The sequence below is a fragment of the Haliotis cracherodii genome, unplaced genomic scaffold, assembly GCF_022045235.1.
Source record: "Haliotis cracherodii isolate W230 unplaced genomic scaffold, xgHalCrac1.p SCAF_12, whole genome shotgun sequence".
NCBI lineage: Eukaryota > Metazoa > Mollusca > Gastropoda > Lepetellida > Haliotidae > Haliotis > Haliotis cracherodii.
The window spans coordinates 15,827,017-15,850,329 of NW_027266267.1; the positions used below are offsets into that span (position 1 = coordinate 15,827,017).

At 40.0% G+C, this 23,313-nt stretch overlaps 1 protein-coding gene and 1 long non-coding RNA gene across 2 annotated transcripts; both read left to right on the forward strand.

Moving 5' to 3' along the window:
• Positions 1–732: 732 nt before the first annotated feature.
• Positions 733–2,637, forward strand: LOC139457087 (uncharacterized). Its single transcript, XM_071238529.1, has one exon. It carries the CDS (start codon positions 733–735, stop codon positions 2,635–2,637), a length of 1,905 nt encoding a protein of 634 aa, XP_071094630.1.
• Positions 2,638–7,418: 4,781 nt separating this feature from the next.
• Positions 7,419–21,542, forward strand: LOC139457591 (uncharacterized). The gene is made up of 3 exons (XR_011652606.1): positions 7,419–7,489; positions 21,014–21,081; positions 21,423–21,542. It is a non-coding gene; the product is annotated as an uncharacterized lncRNA (long non-coding RNA).
• Positions 21,543–23,313: the final 1,771 nt, after the last annotated feature.

Below are 23,313 nucleotides of genomic sequence, written 5' to 3' on the forward strand. Positions count from 1 at the left end.
TGACAATGCTAGGCCTCATCGTACGCATGCAGTCGTGGATTACATGAGGGCCAATGCAATAACGACTCTACCCTGGCCAGCAATGAGCCCAGATTTGAACCCCCTTGAACATGTTTGGGATATTCTGGGGCCGCGCATACAGGCCCAAGATCCTCATGTACAAGATTTATGCCAATTGGAAGCAGCATTACATCAAGAGTGGTTGTTGTTGACCCATCAACAGATCCAACGTCTGACTGGAGGCATGGGACGTAGAGTGGACTGTGTCATCCGGGCACCTGGCGGTTATACCCGCTACTGATCTGTTTCACGTGTCATGTCAAGTAGAGACTTTAAAGAACATTTTCACATGAAACATCAAACGTAACTCGTTTACTTACTCCGGCAGCTCCATACTTTTTTTTAGGTATTGTCTAAAGTCAAAAACAGTACCTGTGTTACCATGATTTGTCAGTAAATTTCAATCACAACTCACCAATATCTTCTTTATTTGTTGTCAAATGTTGTTCTGTCCGATGACATTGGTATCGCCCAGTTCCTGAGGTCAGTCATCCCATGCAATGCTTTTTGCCACGGTCACGGTTATCCAATCGAAACGAATAAAACAAGGTCAACCTTGTACGACACACGTTTGGTTTAATGAAGTGTTTGTAAATTTCTCTCGCTCTCTTGAGAATGCTTCAGTTCTGCCTTGTAGTTGCAAAATGAATGACGTCTGGCGATTTTTTATGAATGTCCATTCTTCATGTTGACCGGAATACAGACGTGAAAGTCATCAGTGCCTGTGTTGGACTCTCCAACATTCTTGGTACCTATAAGGAGGCCAGTAACTTTGAAACTACTCTTGCTATCATACCTGTTAAAATAGCCTGTAGAAATGGCATTACAGTTGAGTCAACTTATGCTTTTTTGGATCCAGGGAGCACTGTGTCGTTCTGCTCAGAAACCCTGATCAACCGGCTTGGATGTAGTGGGAAGAAGATGGAAATCACCATTGACACAATGGAACAGCCGCACACATCTGTAGTTCAAGCAGTAAATGGCCTCCAAGCATACGATCTTGAGTTGAAGAATGCCGTATCCTTACCAACCATATACTCTAGGGAGCATATACCAGTATCCAACAAGTACATACCTAAGTCCTTGGATGCATCACATTGGCCTCATCTATCTGACATCAAAGTGCCAGAAATTGATGCCAAGGTCGAACTTTTGATTGGAGCCAATGTACCAGATGCCTATTCTCCAATCGAGATTCGAACTGGTCCTCAAGGTAGTCCACATGCCTCAAGAACTCAACTGGGTTGGGTTCTATGGAATGTCATGCGAATACAAAGGACAGAAGAAGGAAGTAGTTTTCCATCTATGAGAACTGAGATTGCTTTGATCAAGAAAGCAGAAGAAGTGAATGATCTTGACATGATGGTGAAAGAAAGTATGAACTTTGATTTTCAAGAGAGAAACATTGATGACAAAAAAGAAATGTCACAAGAAGATAAAGTGTTCATCAGTGTGGTATCAAAGTCCATTAACAAGCAAGAACATCACTATGAAATAAAGTTGTCATTAAAAAAAGATGATGTAATGCCTGACAACTCGAAACAAGCATTGCAAAGGCAACATAGTCTGAAGAAGAAGTTAACCAAACACAAGAATTTCCATGAAGATTACAAGGTTTTCATTAAAGATATACTTGACAAAGTGTACGCTGAGAAAGTACCAGTCAGTGAAATTCAAGGTCTCCCAGGCAAGGTGTGGTACATCCCACATCATGGAGTATACCACCCATGTAAACCTGAGAAGATTAGAGTGGTCTTCAATTGCACAGCTAGCTACCAGGGTGTTTCTCTGATTAGTTTGTTACTGCAAGGTCCGAACCTCACCAGCAACTTAATTGGAATACTGATGAGATTTCGCCAAGAAATCATTGCTGTGATGGGAGATATACAAGCTTGGTATTATCAAGTGAGAGTGCCAAGAAAGGACTGTGACTTTTTGAGATTCTACTGGTGGCCAGATGGTGATTATACACAGGAGCCACAATTGCACAGAATGCTTGTCCACCTTTTTGGAGCTGTATCGTCTTCAAGCTGTGCTACCTTTGCCCTGCAGCAAGCAGCGAAAGATCATCAAAATGAGTATGATCCTCACATCACAGACATGATAAAGGACCACTTTTATGTGGATGATTGTCTTGCTTCTGTTCCGGATGAAACACAGGCTATTTGTGTCATCAAAGAAGTCACAGACTTATGCCACAGAAGTGGATTTAAACTTACAAAGTGGATAAGCAATAGCCACACTGTGATGAAAGCAATTCCATCAGAAGAAAGGGCGAAAGATGTGATACAACTGAACCTTGACTGTGAAAGTCTCCCAAGTGAAAGAGCTTTGGGAGTGATTTGGTTTGTAGAATCTGACACTCTTGGATTCCAAATCCAAAGTAAACCTAAACCAAACACGAAACGAGGTATCCTATCCATTGTTAGTAGCATATATGACCCTTTGGGCTTCATAGCTCCATTTGTGCTCCAAGCCAAGCAATTACTGAAGTGTCTTCAGATGAAACAATATGGATGGGATCAAGAAATAGATGCTGTTTCACAAAGAAAGTGGCAGCAGTGGCAAGAGAACTAACCTAGACTTGATCTTACAAGCCAAAAGACTTTGGCAAGGTTGGATCATGCCAGCTACATCTGTTCTCGGATGGCAGTGATGTTGGTTGTGGAGTAGTAGCTTATCTCCGTCTCTTGAATGAACGTAATGAGGTGCATTGCGTCTTGGTTATGGCAAAGTCTAGAGTTGCCCCATTGAAGATAACCATACCTAGAATGGAACTAACAGCAGCTGTACGACTGTCTGGAGTGATCACTCAAGAGATTCAGTACCGCTTAAGTGATACCGTATTTTGGACAGACAGTACGTCTGTCTTGAGATACATCGCAAACGCCACATCACGTTTTCAAACATTTGTGGACAACCGCATTGCTGTAATACGGGAAGCTACGGCTGTAGATCAGTGGAGATTTGTTGACACAAAATCAAATCCTGCAGACTATGCATCAATGGGTGTAATTGTTTGCAATCAAAGGCAGATGAACTTTTGGTTCGAAGGACCAAGCTTTCTTTGGCAGTCTGAAATTCATTGGCCTCAACTGGAAACCATGCCAAGTACTTCTTTGGAGAAAGATCCGGAAGTGACACAGTCTGTGAACTATGCTACAGTACATTTAGACAATGACATTTTCGACAGATTAATAAACCACTATTCTAGCTGGAGAAAGCTGAAAAGGGCAGTTGGATGGTTCATTCTGTTTGTGAGAAAGCTTCGACAGAATATTTCTCATCACAAAGATGAAAAAAAGGTGACTTTGAGAATCACCAGATGTCAACTGATGTGCTTCAGCATGCTAAAATAGTACTTATTAAAAACTGTCAGAATAAACACTTCCCAAAGGACCTTGAAATCTTAAGTGAAAAGAGTCTTTCACTCTCTGATAAGACAGTAAGAAAGGCCAGTGCTTTATACAAGCTTGATCCATTTCTTCATAATGATGTATTCCGAGTTGGCGGACGCCTCGAGAAATCCAAAATCAACTATGAATCAAAGCATCCATTAGTTTTGCCAAAGAACTGTCAGTTGTCTAATCTTCTAGTGAATGATGCTCATAAGGCAGTTGGACACCTTGGAAAGAATGCCATTTTGGCCCATCTGAGAAAGAAATTCTGGATAATCGGAGCCAGATCTATTATCAAATCACAGCTTGCTAAATGTGTCATTTGTCGTAGATATCAAGCGCCAGCTGGTCAACAAAAAATGGCAGATCTTCCAGAGGATCGCCTGAAGTCAGATACGCCCCCTTTCTCCAATGTTGGTATCGACTACTTTGATCCATTTCAAGTAAAACGTGGAAGAAGCTATGTCAAAAGATATGGTGTACTTTTCACCTGTATGGCTATTCGGGCTATTCATCTTGAAGTAGCTAGCTCTTTGGACACTGACTCATGCATAAATACCATCAGACGGTTTATTGCCAGGCGTGGTCCACCAAAGATTATCCGATCTGACAATGGCACCAAGTTAGTTTGAAGTAAACGGGAGCTTCGTGAAGCACTCTCCAGCTTCAATCAATCCAAGTTAAGTTCAACATTGGTAAATGAAGGGATTGAATGGCGCTTCAACCCTCCATCGGCTTCACACTATGGTGGCGTTTGGGAAAGGATGGTACGCACTGTTCGGACAATAATGTACTCACTTATGCATGAACAGGTATTGAAGTTGGATGATGAATCTCTGTGAAATCGAAGCCATTGTCAATGGAAGGCCCCTTACAGATGTACCTTGTAGTCCAAATGATCTAACACCTCTAACACCTAACTTTTATTTGAGATCAGGAGAGATGATGCCCCCGGGACATTTTCCAAGGATGACGTGTACTGCAAGCGTTGGTGAAGACAGGTACAATATCTAGAAGATGTTTTCTGGAAAAGATGGAGTAGAGAATATCTTCCCTTATTGCAGGAAAGACAAAAATGGAACTCCAGCAAGAAAAACCTTCAAGTTGGAAATATTGTACTTGTCATAGACAATACGCCGCGCAATGCATGGACACTTGGTCGTGTTATTGAAGTGTTTAGAGACAGAAGAGATTTAGTGAGAACTGTGAAAGTTAAAACCGCTACTTCTGAACTATTGCGACCGATCGACAAACTGTGTGTTATTCTGATTAATAGTGACTGAAAGTGAACTGTGTAATGTGAAATATTACAAAACAACATCAAAAGAGACTAAAGAACATTAGCTGTATCTGATTGAGACAGTGTTACATTTTAGTTTAATCCATGATGTTTGTTTGTATGGTATGTTGACAAAGTGATTTATCTCAGTTTAATTCATAAGAAAGATATATTTTGCCCCTAAGGTACCAATTTTAGTAATTATTTCACTTACATTCTACAATTAGGGGGCCGGTGTGTAGTGGTCACAATTTCATCGTTTTCATTTAGCTTCTAAAAGGGTATATTCATTTTTCGTTTCTTTGCAATTTCCATTCCGTTTTAAGTTCTAAAATTTGAATTAACTGGTCTTAAGCCACTACCCTTCTAAATATATAGGGGGGGGGGGGGGGGGGGGGGGGGGGGGGGGTAGAGGGTAAATGCTCTGGAGTCTAAAACAATGGTAAGCCAGTTTCACAATTTCACACCAAGCCTAAAAAAATTCATGTAAATGCAATGTAACATTACATATATAATGCTAAACTTTTAGTAATTCTCTAGTGTTAGAACTGATAATTGTTTCACCCTGTGTGTGTTAGTTCTGTAAAAGCTGACCTTGCCTTACTTGCCCATGATGTTCATATGTGAGCCTAGTTCTCTTGAAGTTAATTATTGTTTAATATGTATAGACATTTAATTGTTTGTTTTTGTTAAGCACTGAGACAGCTTCTCGTCTGTTTCAGTCAATCTGTATGTGCAAAAGAGCAAAAAGAAAATAGATAAGAAAGAATGAAATAAAACCAGAATAAAGAATTAAGAGCACAAGAGACTTGGTTATTACAATCTAATCTCCAGATAAAATCAGAATCACGAATAATTTTCCGTTAATATAAACTTAGACATAACTTTTTACATATCTGTCTAGTGTTATTAACTGGCCGAGATTGTTTAAACACCGTGTCTGACGCAAAACACATACAGTACCATTATGTGTGATTGATCTGGGCTTAACTGCGCGTTGAACAATATTTCTGTTAAATCACTCTGAGTCATTTTCATGAGGGAGGAAAGCCCGAAGTAAACTGGTCTTAGACATTTACCACTTTGAGGACGTGATGTCACTGATTCGAGGTGAGGCATTTATGATTACTGAACTTGTTTGCATGCACGTGTTTCTGTGATTGTATGTCATCAATGAGAGTGGTATTCCCCGTTTAAGTTACAGTATAATCACACAACACTGTTTAATCTAGCAATTGTCAAGAAAATACATCCCCTACATTAGACTGTAGTTGTTATAGAGGGTTTGTTGATGTAATTTGTTTCCTGAGATAAATATTAAATGTTAGTACATGTATGGTTAACTTGAATTGTGTTTTATTGATGGCACTGGCCTAACTAGATATGTTCCTAATCACTGGTTGTTATTTGTAGGTTACATGATCAGAAAACCTTCTTTCTTACCTGAGTTTTGTCATGTATATAATACGTGTTTCCATGGGTGTCGGTCTTTCTTGTGCATTGCCTCAGTCATATTACACTGTATATCATAATGGGAGATTTCCAACCAGTATGGGGTGCTTCTGGCCTACTGTGTCAATCTCATATCATCTCAGGCAAACGTATCCTATGTATGACATCTTCAACAAAAGTTGAAAACATATTTTTAGTCCTAATTCGTTGGATCATTCCTTTTAAAGACATTTTTGATATATAACAATGCTTAGCTTTAATAGAATATGTTTAACAAAGGTTATATTGGTACAGCAACAGATTTGATTATTTTTAAGGCGCTATTGTTACTATTTGGCAGTTTTCATGATCAAATATATAGTTTACGTTATTGTTCGCTTGAGCATAAAAGTAGCGGAATTTGAATAGCGGCATCAAAAACCAACTTGAGTAGAGGACGTAGAAGCGATTAAGGGCCAACATGGGCCACAGATCATAGTGATGGTTAAGGTGTCAAGAGTTGCTTCCCTTGGTATATGAAGTGTATGAAATGTCACATACTCTTTACTCTACAGCTTACCATTACATATATAAATGATACAAAGGGTTCAGTATGCTATATGGTGAGGTGAGGTGAGGTGAAATGGGGTCTAACGCCGTGTTCAAGTTTAATGCTCTTATATATATAGCCACGTGCATGCACGTGTGTGTAGTTGCTTGTATTAGTCATGTTTGTGACAGTTAAGCAAACAAAGAACAATAAATCACAATTCGGGAAATAGTTGAACTTAGGGACGGATCTCGCGCAGAGACTTTAGACTAATGCGCATATGTTTGGATGATCATCCCATGTCCTTGTACATTTTTGGTTCGTGACCCTCCCCAAATATATGTATGTATTTTTTTTATGATCCTTCTCTAGAGACTGTACATTTTTGTTGACCCTTCCCTGATTTCCTCTGATCCACCCCTACAGTTAACTATCGACCCCTTAATAGAGGAATCAGTCGGTAAATTAAACCAATCATATGTTCAGTTAATATTGTCAAATAAACTGAATTTAAACAATGGCTAGCTTATTTAGTTACGTGATGAGACACGTCTGATATCTATCGACGGGTGTATACTTATATCCACATGTGGATTCACCCCATGTGAAGTTAACTTACATGTGACGTTACGTATTAAAAGAGGCTGTTACACGAGTGTGCCCTACATTTACCGGTCGCCAAGCAGGAAGTGAACTACACGTGAGGTCTGGCCCGACTACACCTGGTGTAGAGGAAAACACATTGAAACGAGGATCAGGCGTGGCACAAAGGTGAGAAATACGCACGCACGCAAGCACGCACGCACGCACACGCACACGCACAGACTTTAGAGAGACAAGTACAAAACAAAAAACAACAAACGATCCTTTGTCTATGATAGATATGATACTTGCATCTTTTCGTATTGAAACCGTCCGTTTTAAGGGACCGTTTATGCCTAGAATTGTTACAGGGAATTAACTCCGGGATCTCCACGCCTTCAAAAACAGACAGAGAGGTTTCTCAGGCGAAATGCAGGAATCTTTATTATATATGACGTCAAAAGGCAACAACAGACATTTAACAGCATCTCAGTATTCTTTTTCATAGTTAAGACATCATGATGAGCAATTAACTAGTAAAGCATTAGGATTGAAATCAATAGTTAAGAAATGATAATAAGTTACATAAAAGTGGACTCATTAAGATACCATGTTATAAACGCCATGGTCTCTTACAACATTGTGCTCAGTGAATGTCAATCATGTTCATAGCGTACATCATTCATAAATTCAGCTAAAATATGGACATAAGGATGATCTTATAATACTCTTCTTGTACAATGAGTTCCTCATTACAGTATAGTAAAATACTTTCACTTGATAATTCATTCCGAATATTCTTAACTTAATTACCTCAGAATTGAATGTAATTGATAAATAAGTAAAGTACATTACTCTTGCCTTGTTGAAAATATGACAATGATTACATAGTTGTTTTAACCAGGGTAACTGCCGGGCGTCGCGTGCACCACGGGAACAATGGCTGACGGCCGAGCGTGCGTCGAACCGTAGCCTTTACTATAACGAGGCAACTGCCGATACTTACTTCAAGATAATGATGATTAAACATTTTTACACTCATCAAAAACTTCTGACGTTTACCAGTTATAAGTAAATAACTTATAACATGAGAAAACGTTTATAAAAGAAATGCTGGATATTGTATTGTAACTCTTATCTACGAGACTGCCACTGAATTGCCTGTATCTTTATATGAATACACAATGCCATTTAGAAAGTGGTCAAATGTAACAAATGTTATATTTGGGATAACACTTTCTTAGTAAAGTACAGATTCTAGTACTTTTTTGGGTTGAGTCCACAAAAATGAAAGAAAGTGTTATCCCAAAAATAACATTTGTTACATTTGACCACTTTCTAAATGGCATTGTGTATTCATAGCTTTCGGCCATGGGAGCCGTGCCAATTTACGCTTGTCAGGGGGGGGTACTCAAAGTACGTGATCTAGACAACGGCAGTCGTCGGACTTCGGGAAGTCTCGGTGGACTGGGTTAGATCGCTGACTTTGTGTGCTGGCGATCAGGTGCCTCCCGGACGGGACTCAACCCAAAAAAGTACTAGAATCTGTACTTTACTAAGAAAGTGTTATCCCAAATATTACATTTGTGACTGTATCTTTATAGACTATTCTACGATATGAAACACAAAATCTACCGGCGCTTCACGATGCGGATGCACTTATGTGATAAATAGTTAAGACATTGTCGAGTCTGTGCGTATTTAGCTACAGAAACAGTGTTACTTTTCGTGTATTGTGTTCTAGACATATACAGTCACAGACTGGTTATCTTTAAATACATACATTTAGCTGCCGATGCTATGCTACTCATTATATTGAAACATGAGATGTTTCCCGCGAAAAAATACAAACAGTGAGACGAATAACATGACAAAAATATAAATGCAGATAATAGAACACGTTGACCACCAAGTCACTTGATACAGAAACGTAATACACGTTGAACATAATGTTTAATAAGCATCCACGACTTCCATAACTAAAATGGCGTAATATGTTAGATTGATACTTAAACGACAAGAATACTAACGCCCGAGACGCTCTATTATTCAGTATAGTATTTGCTATCTAGTTGAACTGCATGAAATTAATATATAGCAGCCAAATCGTAGATTTCGAACAATACTTTTTGATTAACTGTAACATAAGTTCATTGTTCCAGCAGAGTAACAAAGTTAGAATTATTTACAGCAAGTTTAACAAAAATGGCAAAGTAATAAGTAAAAGTAACTTACCTTCAAAAACAGACAGAGAGGTTCTCAGGCGAAATGCAGGAATGACTGTATGCCAAGATATCCCTGCATTTATACCCGAGACCTCCAGTCCACGTTTGAAAGCATGTCACTACCCATCTGTCCAGTTTGGAATTGATAACAATGGTTTCCAACATATGGTTTTGATGTGCTGACTTGCTTAGTTAATTGTTTATTGGCTGGTCGGCTGTGTTTGAAACTGGTCAGCCGGGTCTAGAATTTCAATTGATAACAATGGTTTCTCACATGTTGGTCAAATTATGCAAGTTTTGATGTGCTGACTTACTTAGTTAATTGTTTATTGGCTGGTCAGCTGTGTCTGAATCTGGTCAGCCGGGTCTAGAATTTCAATAGCGCTAGCTGATAAGCATCTGCCAGCTCGTTTGACTGATTTTGACAGCTTGCATCTCCAAGCGTTACGTAGTCCTGTAAACTATGTAGCGTTTACTGGCTTGGGAATGTGAAACTTAAAGTAGTAGAATATATTTGATTTTGATAAAACTTGAAGAAAAATATAATGATTTTCGCACTGTTATAGTATTACACGTAGAGGATTACACTCGACTAAGCCTAGTCCTGCACCAGTCCTAGCATATATTTATCTTATACAAACGTAAGTCTTAGCCAGCTGTAGCTAGCTCTATACCTATGAAATCAGCATCGGGAAAATTATTTGTAATATTTTAGAGTCGAGAAGGGTATTGTGTAATATATACACATGCACAAAAGTTAAGCGCCACCCATCATATTTGTGAGCTGTTACTTTTGGCACTTAATGATGACTATTATAACGAGATGTACGATTGTTATAAGCCGTATATGTAAACCTCATGTGATGCAAAAGTTGTCCCAAAGCAAGTTTATCTTGTGTTCCAAAAGAATATGAGCAGAAAGGAATTTTACGGAAGACCAGAAATTGAAGGATTAGAAAACATTGAAAAACTTTTTTTGTCATGTAACTGTCATGATATCAGCATACCATATCAGGTGTCATATAGACACCCTAGGGAGTGCAGAGTCTATTGCAAGACAGAAACGTCAGTAACGTGTGTATGAAACACGGACATTGACCACAGCTTCAACCCTACGCCTCATACTCATTACAAGTCGTTGAATGCTTCTCTGAGGCAAACGGATCCATTCTTCATGAAGTGCGGCTTCATGTCCAGCGAGATTTTGAACTGGGATATCACGATGTCTGATTTTCCAGCCAAGAATGTCCCAGAGATGCTCAATCGGATTAAGAGCCGGACTACAGGCCGGCCAAGGAAGAGTGGCAATAGCTTCTTGACGCAAATAAGCCAAAACTGCCCGATATATGTGTGGTCTAGCATTGTCGTCCATGTAAACAGGTCTTGTCTGAAGAGGATGGTTGTCAAAATGAGGGACTACCACTGGACGAAGAACGGCATCTTGGTATTGGCCATTCAGGTTTCCACGAATTGTCACCAGCGGAAGTTTGCAGCCGAAGGAAACACAACCCCATATCATGACAGACCCCCCGCCACATGCTAAGGTCTTCTGGATGTTCCTTGGTGCAAAACGAATGTTACGTTGCCTCCAAAAACGTATTCGACCATCAACAGTTCGTAGCAGCATTCGACACTCGTCAGACCAATGGATCCTTCTCCAAGTTGGCCAAGTTTCATCGACTACGGGCACGACACCATATCAGACGGTTCCGCATGTGTCTCTCAGTCAGTTGAGGACGTTTTACTGGTCTTCTGGCGTTATAACCAGCCGCTCTGAGGCGACGCCTTACGGTCATCGTCGAGAGTATCTGATGGGTAATCCACTGCAGTCTTAAATCTGTTGAAGTGGCAAATGGATTTCGTCTGAGTATCCTGAAAAGACGTCTATCCTCTCTGTTAGAGGTCTTTCTTGGCCTACCAGACCTATGCCTGTCATTGACATCATTGGTTTGACCATGTTTGACAATCAAACGAGTGATAACACTGTGATAACGACCCATTTGTCTTGCAATAGCCCTGCATGACATGCCAGCATTTTTCATGCCCATCACTTGCCATCTTTCAGCGTTCGTTAACTTTCTCCTCACCCATGGCTGATTTTCAACCTCCATTGGAAGGGGAATCTCACACAGGAGCAAAATGCAACCACGTGTCTGAAACTTGAATTTATAGGGTAGGGGAACTGCAGCAACACGTAAAGCACGCTTTCTTTGTGGTATCTGGCGAATTTGGGTTCATGAAACTATGGAAGCCTAATTCAGTCATACATCATCATATTTCGTATTTCTGATTCCCACACGTGAAATCAAGAGACTATGAATATGGTGGCGCTTAACTTTTGTGCATGTGTGTATGATTTCATAGAGTAAATGTTAGCCCGGAGTTGGTCATTCGTTACCAAATCGTCCCATTCCGGATCACGCCGAATGTAGAACATTCTTTTAGGTTACCCATGATTTGCTTCGCAGGAATGGGGGACAAATCTGACTGCAACTTAGGGGATATTCTTAAGATAGTTAGTTTTATTTAAACACTTGAGGATTTTGTCATCATGCCCAATACACCGATCCACTTTGCTCCGCTTCTAGCCCAAGCTTTAACTCCTTAACCACTGAGAGCAACTTCAATTTATCATCATTATATGGAGGCTATTGAGTTGCTTTGTTAGACATATGCCTGAAATATTTTATAAACCCAATAGTTTAACAACACTCTACGTATTTACCTATACTTCTTTACAGATCTTTATTTACTAATGGCATTAAAGATACACGAATTCGATTCTGCTGCTGTCTGTTTTGTTTGTTTGTTTATTGTTTAATGCCGTCCTCAGCAATATATTCCAGCTATATGACGGTGGTCTGTGAATATTCGAATCTAGACCAGACAATCCAGTGATTGACATCATGAGCATCGATCCACGCATTTGGGATACGATGACATGCATCAACCAAGTCAGCGAGCCTGACCACTCGATCCCGTTAGTCGCCTCTTACGACAAGCATAGTGTTTTAGTTGCCTTTTACGGTAAGCATGGTTTCTGGAGATCTATTATAACACAGGACCTTTACGGGTTGCTGCTGTCAGTAATACACGAACAAGGTGATATGGCGTGTACATCGCTGTTGTGTAGTGTTTATGTGACTTGTTATACTCTCGCGGAAGCACACGAACAGATACAGTTTAGAAGTCTTTTAAAGTCAGTTAACTCCCTTGCCTCGGAAAGATGGCACAATGCCCGTGCTCGTGGGTTTCACCAAAGTGGTAAGCGTCTGAGACCTGCATCGCTTCGGGCTCTATTCCCAAATTAAGTTATCTCGCCGTGATATAAGAGGAACATTGCTCAAAGCGGCGTCTAACCCACATCACTCTCACCCCCAGACACTTGACCAGAAATAACACTCTGATGTTCTGTATACAGTTCGAAATGCAGGATATCATCTTTTTTATTGTATCTCTTGTTAGTCTCTTAGATACTTTATATGTTTATAGTCAACACATGTTTATGTGTAATACAATAACCATAGTGTAAAGCAATGAGAAATATGTGAAGATATCCTAACTATCCTAAAAAAGTAACTGTTATATAAAAAGTGGTGTAAATGTTATGTTTTTGAAAATACCAACATATTTAGTCGTTCGTCTAATCTGTTTTACCATTAAAATAATCATTGACAAAACCTATACCCGGCAACAGGAGAAAGAGCAACGAGCCCTAAAAGAGCGATGGTGTGACAACTCAATTAACAATGTCAATATCAGTTCCATTTCATCCCAGACATGCTCTATGGGGGAGAGGTCTGAAGAAACAGCCGGTCATGGCAGTACAGCAAAGCTATGATGCTTTTAAATGTCTTTTACAACACGTGTCACGTGTGGGCAGAGATTTTCCTGCTGCAGGTGACGTCACGTCCCTGTATTTACACAAAGGGTAGAACATGATCTCGAGTGATGTGGTCCGGGTGACAATTCAAATTTCCATTTAACGATGATGTGTTCTTCCATGGGTTGTGATGCCACCCCATACCATTACCCAAACTGATGGTGCAAAGTAACGCAAACATACTCCAGGACTCTAGTACCCCCTTGCACGACAATCAGAGCTGTCCACGTGAACCCTGGAAAAATCTGTTGACAGTATAATGTCCCAGTCTTGTCTTCTGAGCCTCAGATGCTGTCTACACCAATCTATTGTTGCCTGACGGTGACGTGGAAGCAAAATTGGGCGTATCGCTGGACGTCGGATGCGTACGGTTCGTAGATACACCAACCGAATATGGTTCTTGTCTTTTTCCGTTAGTATATATAGTTAGCGTATAACAGATCAGGGAATAACCAGATGTAATATTTATGTTTATGCACAAAGGCGAGCCATGATTCAAATACGTTATGATCTTGCAAGGCACTAGCTTCGGCAGTTTTGTTCCCCCAGTAACCGAAAAAAGAAATACTGTTACAAATACCATAATGTTCGGGAAACTGAACAGTTCTTTTCCTCCTTCAAATGTATACTCGCTTTAGATAGTTACTGTGCATCACTAGCTATCATAGGACGTGTTAAATAAACGTAAACAACAAAAAGATTTTGCAACAGAACAATATATTGATATCCATAAATAACATGAATTCATCATGACAGTGTCAACACATGTCCTCAAACACCATCTCAGGCTGAAAGTGTCGTGGAGTCAATTGTCAGTTCACAAGTCCGTGTGGGGTATGACCACTATTAGCAGTGAAACAACTTTGACAACGGCGTCTCACTGACGACACAAGATGGTTAAGGAAGCCTTGGAAGCCTTCCAGATATTGACCAAAGCCTTTCTCAGCTGAATCAATGTCACAAGTTGGTGTGGAAGTACATGTAAACGATGTTTCATTTCATCACACACATGTTTGATTGGCGGCAGATCTGGCGAAACAGCGGGTCAATGAGTATGGGATGTTCTGTTGTCCACTGAAGTCTGTGACCACACGTGTAACGTGAGGACGTGCATAGACACCTGCAGTCAGTCCTCGCTTACCCCGTGTGCCGCTGAATGCTAGAGGAAAAAAATATGTTCGTAATTACTTATTTAACGTCATTTCCGTCACAAAGATGGTGTTAATGTTTCTTCAAGAGCTGGAACATAATATTCGCCAAAGCTTGTTCATATGTGTAGATACTATTGTCAGTACATAGATCTAAAAAAACAATGTATTTTCACCAAAATGTGCATGCCCTACGTTCTCCGCTAACAGAAGCTTGCAACAGGGCGACCACGTTTATGAAATGATAGAAAATATGCGCTGATGATCTTTGGTCTCGAAAAGATGAAAAGAAACTTTATACATTCTTTCTGATGGACGTTCTTTACATAATATCCAAATAAATGACGAGAAAAGCTATGCCACTACAAAGAAACAATAAATCTTCCGATTAACTCCGGTAAATAAGGACTTTGTTTCATATTTAATGGAGGCTTAATTAACTCAAATTTAATATCTCAACCCCATGCTGGACGCCAATGTAGCGGCCATAAAATTTCCGAGTCCCGTGATGGAATTCGAACCACGGACCTGATCCGAGGTTGGACATCTTGTCCACATGACCAAAGAGGTTAACCCCGTCAGCAAGTTGACAAAGTAACGATGTCATCTGTGGGATGCCCTGCAACATAACGTGAAGTGGAAAATGGATACATTGTGAATTTCTCGCAGGCAGGCCGCCTTTTTCTTTTTGTACGATAGAACAATGGGATGGTTCCGTTCGTTAACTCGCAAGAATGTCAGCGTATACAAATAGTTACATTTGTTTTATAAACCACCTTTAACACATCAAGAAATCTAACATAACTCAATGTAAAGGGTTGGACAGCTGATAAATCAATTCACGAAACCCTCGCGTGTGAATCTTCGAATCTCGCACATGTTGTATTCACACGATAACACATAAGTATTTAGCGGTATGCTTTGAGTAACGAGGCATGAGAGTTGTGTCCCTTAGGTCATGGAGCGCCAAGCTCCTTCCCAGCGCGTGACACCTTCGTTACACTCTCGGTAACATCGCTGCCATCAGTGTGGGCGCGGCCATTACAAGACTCTTGAAATGTGCCCTACTACCCTTAATGTAGTAGCATACAGTAGATCTAGTTCAAACTTTTGTTTATTTCGCACATTTTGTGAGCACAATAAAAGATGGCGGAAGGTATCCGGTGTAATGCATTCTTTCCTTTATTTCTTTGTGAATGCCATCATAGTTCATTTTGAAAAGGTTGACGGCAGTCCATGTTTTCCAGATGAATTTACTTTGTTGTCTGTCTAATCAGATTGGTTCGAGATTGCAGACCAACGGAAAATCAACCAACTTCTCCCTTACATTCAATTACATGATAGTGTTAATGAAATAGAAATGGCCATAATGGCCCGCCGGTTGCGAGTTCAACTCCAGGCATGGTTGTGGCCACCTATCACAGTGGGGAGTTTTGACTGGTGGCAGCAGTAGTATAGAGAGCTCCGCGAACGGGCTATCACTGTGAGGAGCTTGATGGAGCGCAGAATATAAAACAAAGCAAGCATAGTCAGCGCTACTATGTCTTGTGACACAGTCCATCGGCTGATTAAAACATTACAACACAGTCTCGCGAGGAAGGTCTCCAACAAGCCACGAGGTGCGTCCCTTGGTTTCGGCCACAAGCCCCTTCAGCAGGATAGTGATATAACGGAAACACTGGACCCATATACATACTTAACCGCAAAAGAAACGTCACCCCGGCCTACCTATAGAATACAGTACCACAAACTTTTCAAACACCTGATCATACCATATGACGTAATTTGTAGTATTTTGTTGCCAGGCACACCGGCGAAACAATGCCCAGTGACGTCAGGGGTCATCAAGTGTGCATAAGCTCCTCCCAGTGATCTATCATCTCTGCACGCAATGTCATTGAACACGCCCTGCGGTGTTTAGAGTTTTGAGTATTTGTTTACTAATTATAGCCTGCTACGGCGCATTTTAGAGCAAATGCTAGTTTACGAAAGCACTTTTATTTTTTTTTTTTTTTTTTTTTCGTTTTTCTTGTATTTGAAGTGGATAAAATGGTTATAAATCGGAACTAATATACACATATTATTTTTTCGGTTCATTAATTTTCATTATTATGCACAAGAATGCAGTTTATTGGGGATATTATATTGGCGCTAAACACATAAAAAATTTCGCCAGTTTTAGGGTAGGTTACTCCAAACTCTCTATCCTTAGCCCTTGGATCCCCTTTACGATCAATCACCCCCTTTATGATCATTAGGGTTAGGAACCCGTTTAGTGTCTATTAGATTACCCGAGGTCTATCCTAAACCCTTGGATCCCCTTTACGATCAATCATCCCTTCACGATCATTAGGGTTAGGTACTCGTTTAGTGGCTATTATAGATTTTATACCGGCTCCTAATATTCTTAACACAAAAACGTTGAGTAAAAAGGATGAAATGGTTTTGTGTCGAATATTTTGGCTACTGGAAACTGTCCTGGAACATTCACACAAGCCACTTTCACTGGCTACATTTTTCTAGTACTGATTCAAAAGCGAACTCACCGTTGTGTTGTCACTAGTCATGCTTATCCCTCCATCGTTCCTTACTATTATCCACATAATCCTTACAGTGTTCCCTACCACACTTTTCTGTCACAAAAATCACCCGACGAATTATTATTTACCATATCATTCATGCATACTCGCGAGTTGGACGTCTGACGTCTGACGCCTAGAGCCGTTTTCAGTTCGCGGCATATCGGCTCATTCCCCACCACTCGGTATCTTGTAGATTACGGAATGGGACGAGTGTGTCCATCACCTATTCGACCCTTTTCGTTCAGTTCCGTAATGTCAAGACATGACTAGGTGAATTTGCACTAAGTTTAACAGTGTGGACATAGCTCAGTCGTTTAGCTGTCAGGCTAACAATCAGAAGGTCGCGGGTTCTCGTATGGCGGATTCTCACAATTAACTGGTTGCTTGTCTTCAGACATGTGACCTACGGCAGAGATCATCCTCACGAGAAGTTGTGGTACTGTATTCTAAAGGTGCTCCGTCACCCCAAGTAACTTTGCATGAAAAGTTGTCATTTAAATATCTGCGTAATTTTTTTCAAAGTTTCTAAAATTTAACATTACCTTCTCCAGAAAAATGAAATTTGATGATAAAAAGTCCATGGTAACCCGACGTGTGTTCCGTGCAAATTGAAATGCACATGCGTTCCCCCATGTCTTGCCCTATAAAAATCTACCCAGATTGGATAACATTCATTCGTTATTGAATTGCTTCCACATGCCAAGATTGACAAGAAATCAGCAACACCAGCAAGCTGGACAAACACCCCGGCATGTAGCCAATGCATTTCAAGTCCACGTAAGGACCATATACAGGCTCCACCGACGGTACCAGACCACCAACGCGACGACAGGATCATCAGATTGTGCAACAGCATCTTCAAGATCGCTTTGTTACTGCTGCGGAAACCGCTTGACAGACCATGGGGTCACACCAGCGATACATAAGTGCGGACACCGTGCGTCGACGATTGACGAGCAGACACCTCCACTGTCACAGGCCACACCGAGGACCCATTCTGACACCACGCCAATGCCGGGACAGTCGTCAGTGGGCAACACAGCACCAGCATTGGCGCCACCAGCAGTGGACAAGAGTCCTCTTCTGAAATGAGAGCTGTTACTGTATCTCAACAGCAGATGCCAGAGAGAGAGTCTCTTGACGCCGTGGGGAGCGTTATTCGGATGCTTGTGTTGTTGAGAGACTCGTGGGGTGGTCCGAGCATCATGGTGTGGGGTGGAATTGGTCTTGCACAGAGGGTCGGCCAGAACATCAGTCCAGGGAGAGGCAATGGTGTCGGTACAGCTCGGTACATTGATCAAGTCTTGAGCCCGCCATACCTCATTTGGCACATCGCCGCAACCACGAGTTTCAGCATGATAACGCCCGTGCCCACACTGCGAGAGCAACAAGAGACTTCCTACAGCAGAATGGCATCAGAACCATACAGTGGCCTGCCCTCAGTCCCGATTTAAAACCCATTGAGCACCTGTGGGACGAGATTCAAAGTCTTTCCCCAGAGTGTGGGCTCAAGTGCCTATGGCCTTCATCAACTGCCTCCTCCATTCCATGTATCGACGTTGCACAGCAGTCATCAATGCACATGGCTGACACACGAGATACTGACTTGTGATGTCATTTTCTCAGACTAGTGTTGTGTTTCACTTAAAGAACATTTGAGACTTTAATTTCAACCTTGATGATCAGTTTTGCCAAGTTTCATCTTTTTAATATTATATGTCTCAAAGTATGTTTACAGTGTTTGTACAAATAAGGTTTCTCATATATCTATCCATGGTGACGTTTCTTTCCCGGTTCAGTATATAAATAGACCTCTATTTATATGTATGGCTCCAGTGTTACAGTAATATCACTATTCTGCTTCAGGGTCCTGTGGTTTTGGCCTATATAGTCTCTTGGGTTACAGGGGCGGTCGGGTAGCCTAGTGGTTAAAGCGTTCGCTCGTCACGCTGAAGACCCGGGTTCGATTTCCGACATGGGTACAATGTGTGAAGCCCATTTCAGGTGTCCCCCGCCGTGATGTTGCTGGAATATTGCTAAAAGCGGCGTAAAACCATACTCACTCACTCTTGGGTTACAAGTAAAAGAAATAGTGACAAAAAATGTTGAACCAGTCGATTTCTCAAATAACTTTTTAACCACACTGTATTAGTTATTTTTAAGTAATTATGGAGCAGTTGGTTTAAAATAACACCCACTTATAGTAATACATTGTTGTTGGAAAAACAGGATACATGAATCTTAAGCATGGAACAAATACTTGCCATGTATTTGTTCTGGTCGGAACAAATGCTCTATGTGTGAAAATTCCTATTTGACATTTCCGTTGATATTTTAGAAAAAAACCCAGATTCATCAAAAAAGTGTTGTTTTTTCATGTATCTCTGTTACCATGGTAATACAGTTTTCCTTTTCGTTAAGTCTTCAGGATAATTCACCCTGACAGCCGTAGTATTCACTGTCGGCTGCCTTTTTGTTTTATTCATTTGACATAAACATGGTCACTTCTTGGAATTCTTATGCAGCAGTGTCCAAGGTATTTTTGAGATGTTATATAACAGTAATTGGAAGGTAATTTTGCGTACCTTCACCTGAACAACGGTATAACCCGCATACTTTGGTCCTGATGATTAGGGATGAGCTAGAGGTATGATGTCAGTACCCGAGGGGCCTTTGACCTAGAATAAACCCCAAACCTCTTCCATTCAAGAAATGATTGTACAAGTGTCATCCTGTGTTTAACAAAAGGTCTCATAATTTTATGATAATTACAGTAATTTGCTATACAACAAAAATAACAACATTTAGTCCAAAATGCCTTTAAACAGATTTTAAAGACACTAAAACAATGTAAGAAATATCATTATTATTATTGCTCTATTTCTGGTAGCTTGGATGTTATTTCTAACCTTATTACCCTCACCATGATACCTGATAGACCCCCTTGCCCTCGTGGCCTAGTGCTGCTCTCACCTCACAGGGCTGTATATCAACTCCAGGATGACACCTACTCTAGAATGTTGAGTCATAATTCTTGTCAGAATATCTGGTATACATTCCCTCTTATTTCTATGACATAGTGATTTGACTTCCCTTTAATTATCTAAATACCTATTATAATTGCCTTCCTGTAATATTAGTTCATTGATATTGGTTGCGTTTTGGCCTTTGTCATATTGACATGTTTTCACATTTGTCTTTATCTCTAATTAAGTATAGGAATTTGTTTCATGCTTTCCTTTTTCATCATATTCTTTTGTTTTTCGTTTATATTATGTTTATTTGTATTGTGATTGTATGTTTTAGTTTCCATGTTTTTCATGTTGCACATTAACAATATACAAGAACGTCATTTATAAACGGACCCAAACATTTGTTCCTGTCAACTGGAACTTTTCACTACAGGGTCGGAATATTTTCACTGCAAATTTATATTTGTAATCCTGATATTTTTTCCAGGCCAAAACTAAATTTGGGCAGAACAAAAACATGCTTACATGTTTTCTTGAATATTGCTGTCATCCACAGATAACAAAGTTTCTTTTTTATGCTTAACAAACTCATGGAAAACACTTATCCATGATCAATAAAAATTGCAGGTGCAAGGCTAAATATGCCTGTTGAGTTTGAGTTCCTTAAAATTTAATCAACTTTCTTCTTATATTTTCTCGACAGCATTGGATTGAAATCAGTGTTTGACAAATCAAAAGTCATTTCAAACATTCATTTCCAAATAAATATTTCATTGTGGCATGTAGGCTGAAATAATGGACCGTTATACGAGTTGGGTAATAATTCAGATCAAATCATGGGAATATATCAAACGGATTTCAGGCTCAAAAGTGGATCTTATCAGTTTTGTGTTACCTTTTCAGAATACAGGTCTCAATGGTGCCCTTTCCTATTGCTGTAAGACTTTATCTTACAGTCATCCTGCTGAAAGGTACTTTGAACTTAATATGAATATCAACAACATGCTTGCTATCAAATCACCTGAAGCTGTCATTTATATCTTGTCGATCAACATTTAAATATCTGACTTTTAGATTGACAGGTATCATTTTGACAGAGAAGTTTCATGGAGCGATAGACAATATGGATAATTCAAAACATAGGAACAGATAACCTTGAACAATGGCATAAACACATTGTTAATGATGAGTATATGGATAAACTAAACAAGCTATTATAGCCACTGCTATTTAGTATTTGCATAGAAAATGCTAAATAGTACTCCCATCAAATGCACAATAAAATGTTCCATGTTTACGTGTTTATTTCCAGGTGTTGAGGGAGCAGTGACAGTATCGGGGTCAGGAGGTACAGGGATACCCAACCAGCAGGCTCTGACACTGAGATGCAGCTACACTGTGACATCAGGGGATGTTGTTACTAGGTACACATGGAGGAGGCTGGAGGGCAACTCTGCAGTGAACATAGTCTCAGGTTCAGTGACTCCCCGGACAGCCACATTCCTGGACGCCTGGCAGAACAAGGGCGTGTTTGTTGGTAACTACACCTCCTCCCTGGACATCCAGCTGCCTGCCAGTCACGTGACATCTAGCTATGCCGGGACATACAGTTGTGAAGTGAATGGACTGTCGGATACTGGACGAGTGGATGTCACTGCCTCTGTGTTGAGTAAGTATATATACATTTATATATTAATGAATGTTTATGTCAATACTTGGAAATCTTAAATAAGATCAATATTTTCTAGAATCATTCTTTACAAAGTGAATATACTGTTATATCATACTGTGAATATTCTGTTGCCAGTAACAGTTTCAATCATATTGACACATTTCATTTTTAGTTTATTGAAGTCAAGTGGAAACAAACCCTTAGAAGATGTTCAGCTTAATCCTTGCCCACATTTAATAAATAAGACATAGCAACTTGAATTTTTACCTAACTTTACTAACATTTACTACTACTGTACTAAGAAAGTGTTATCCCACTTTCTGACTTTGTGTGCTGGTGATTAGTGATTAGTATGAGAATGAGATAACTGGAAAATGCCACTTTTATCACTGGTGCAAATGATCATGATGATGTTTAGATCACTAAAGACCTTACATAACTATACCCCGTACTTTACCTAAGGATTAGTAGAGAGTGTTCAGGTTAGTTTAAGGAGCTATTACCATACTTAACTCAATTATTTAAATTTAAAATACATAAGTTAAAATACATACTTTTTACATTCTGTTACACAAATAACAATGAGAGTGCTACAGTGTTATCACTTATATTGTTGTTGTCAAATGGCTATTAAAGGTTAAAAAGTCAATGTTTACTGCCAAACATTGATAACATAGCGTACCATGTTCAATTTCTTGCCTACTTCGCTACTTTTTTACATAGGACTACCTTTTCAGCGTGCCTAAATCTTGCATCCAATGACTATCTGAAATCATAATTGGAAACACAAACCTTCTTCATAAAAGTATGTGCGAAGCTGCTAGGCTCCAACCATCAAGATTAAATCACGTTGAAAGACGAGTGTTCCTCCAAATGAAACCATGCAAACATCGAATATACTTTCAGGAAACATTCCGTCCCACAGAACCTTCCATGGATTTGTAATGTCCAATGTGCAAGTAGACAGAATTAATGTATTTCGCACTATCCTGATGGTGTCAGCATTGTTTGCTGGCTCTGTGACTATCAAAAATGTTTCAATTAATTCTTGTTACATTTCAAATCCTTATTCCATATCTTGATCAGAAGTGACAGGATTGCTCAAGATATCTTTAAGTGGGTTGTCTGGCCTGGGCTCGGTTGTTTTGCAGGCCGTGGGAGTACTGCTGGTTACAGAGCTGGGAGACATACAAAAACATACTTTTTATGACAGTTGTTTGAGTGGCGGCTGCTCCTGGTAGAGCAAGACATGCTTTCTCTGCCTGCGAAGATTCAGTGTCATTCACTGATTTTCAGTGATACACAAATATATTTGGCATCACTCTTTTGCCTTTTACAATTATGAAATCTGTTTCGTTAGATATTCGAGTATGATTATTCTCATGTGATATCAGCCATGGGCGTTTTCTTTCAGTAGCTAAACACACCAGAGCTTTCATTGACGCTAAGCATAGAAACAGATGTATGGTCTTTATTGCATCGTGGGCATGAATCAACCAGAAGCTATTACTACCTGTCCAAGATCCTAAAT

Excerpts from the sequence above, each read along its gene's own strand:
- LOC139457087 (XM_071238529.1), top strand. The coding sequence starts at position 733 with ATGTCCATTCTTCATGTTGACCGGAATACAGACGTGAAAGTCATCAGT.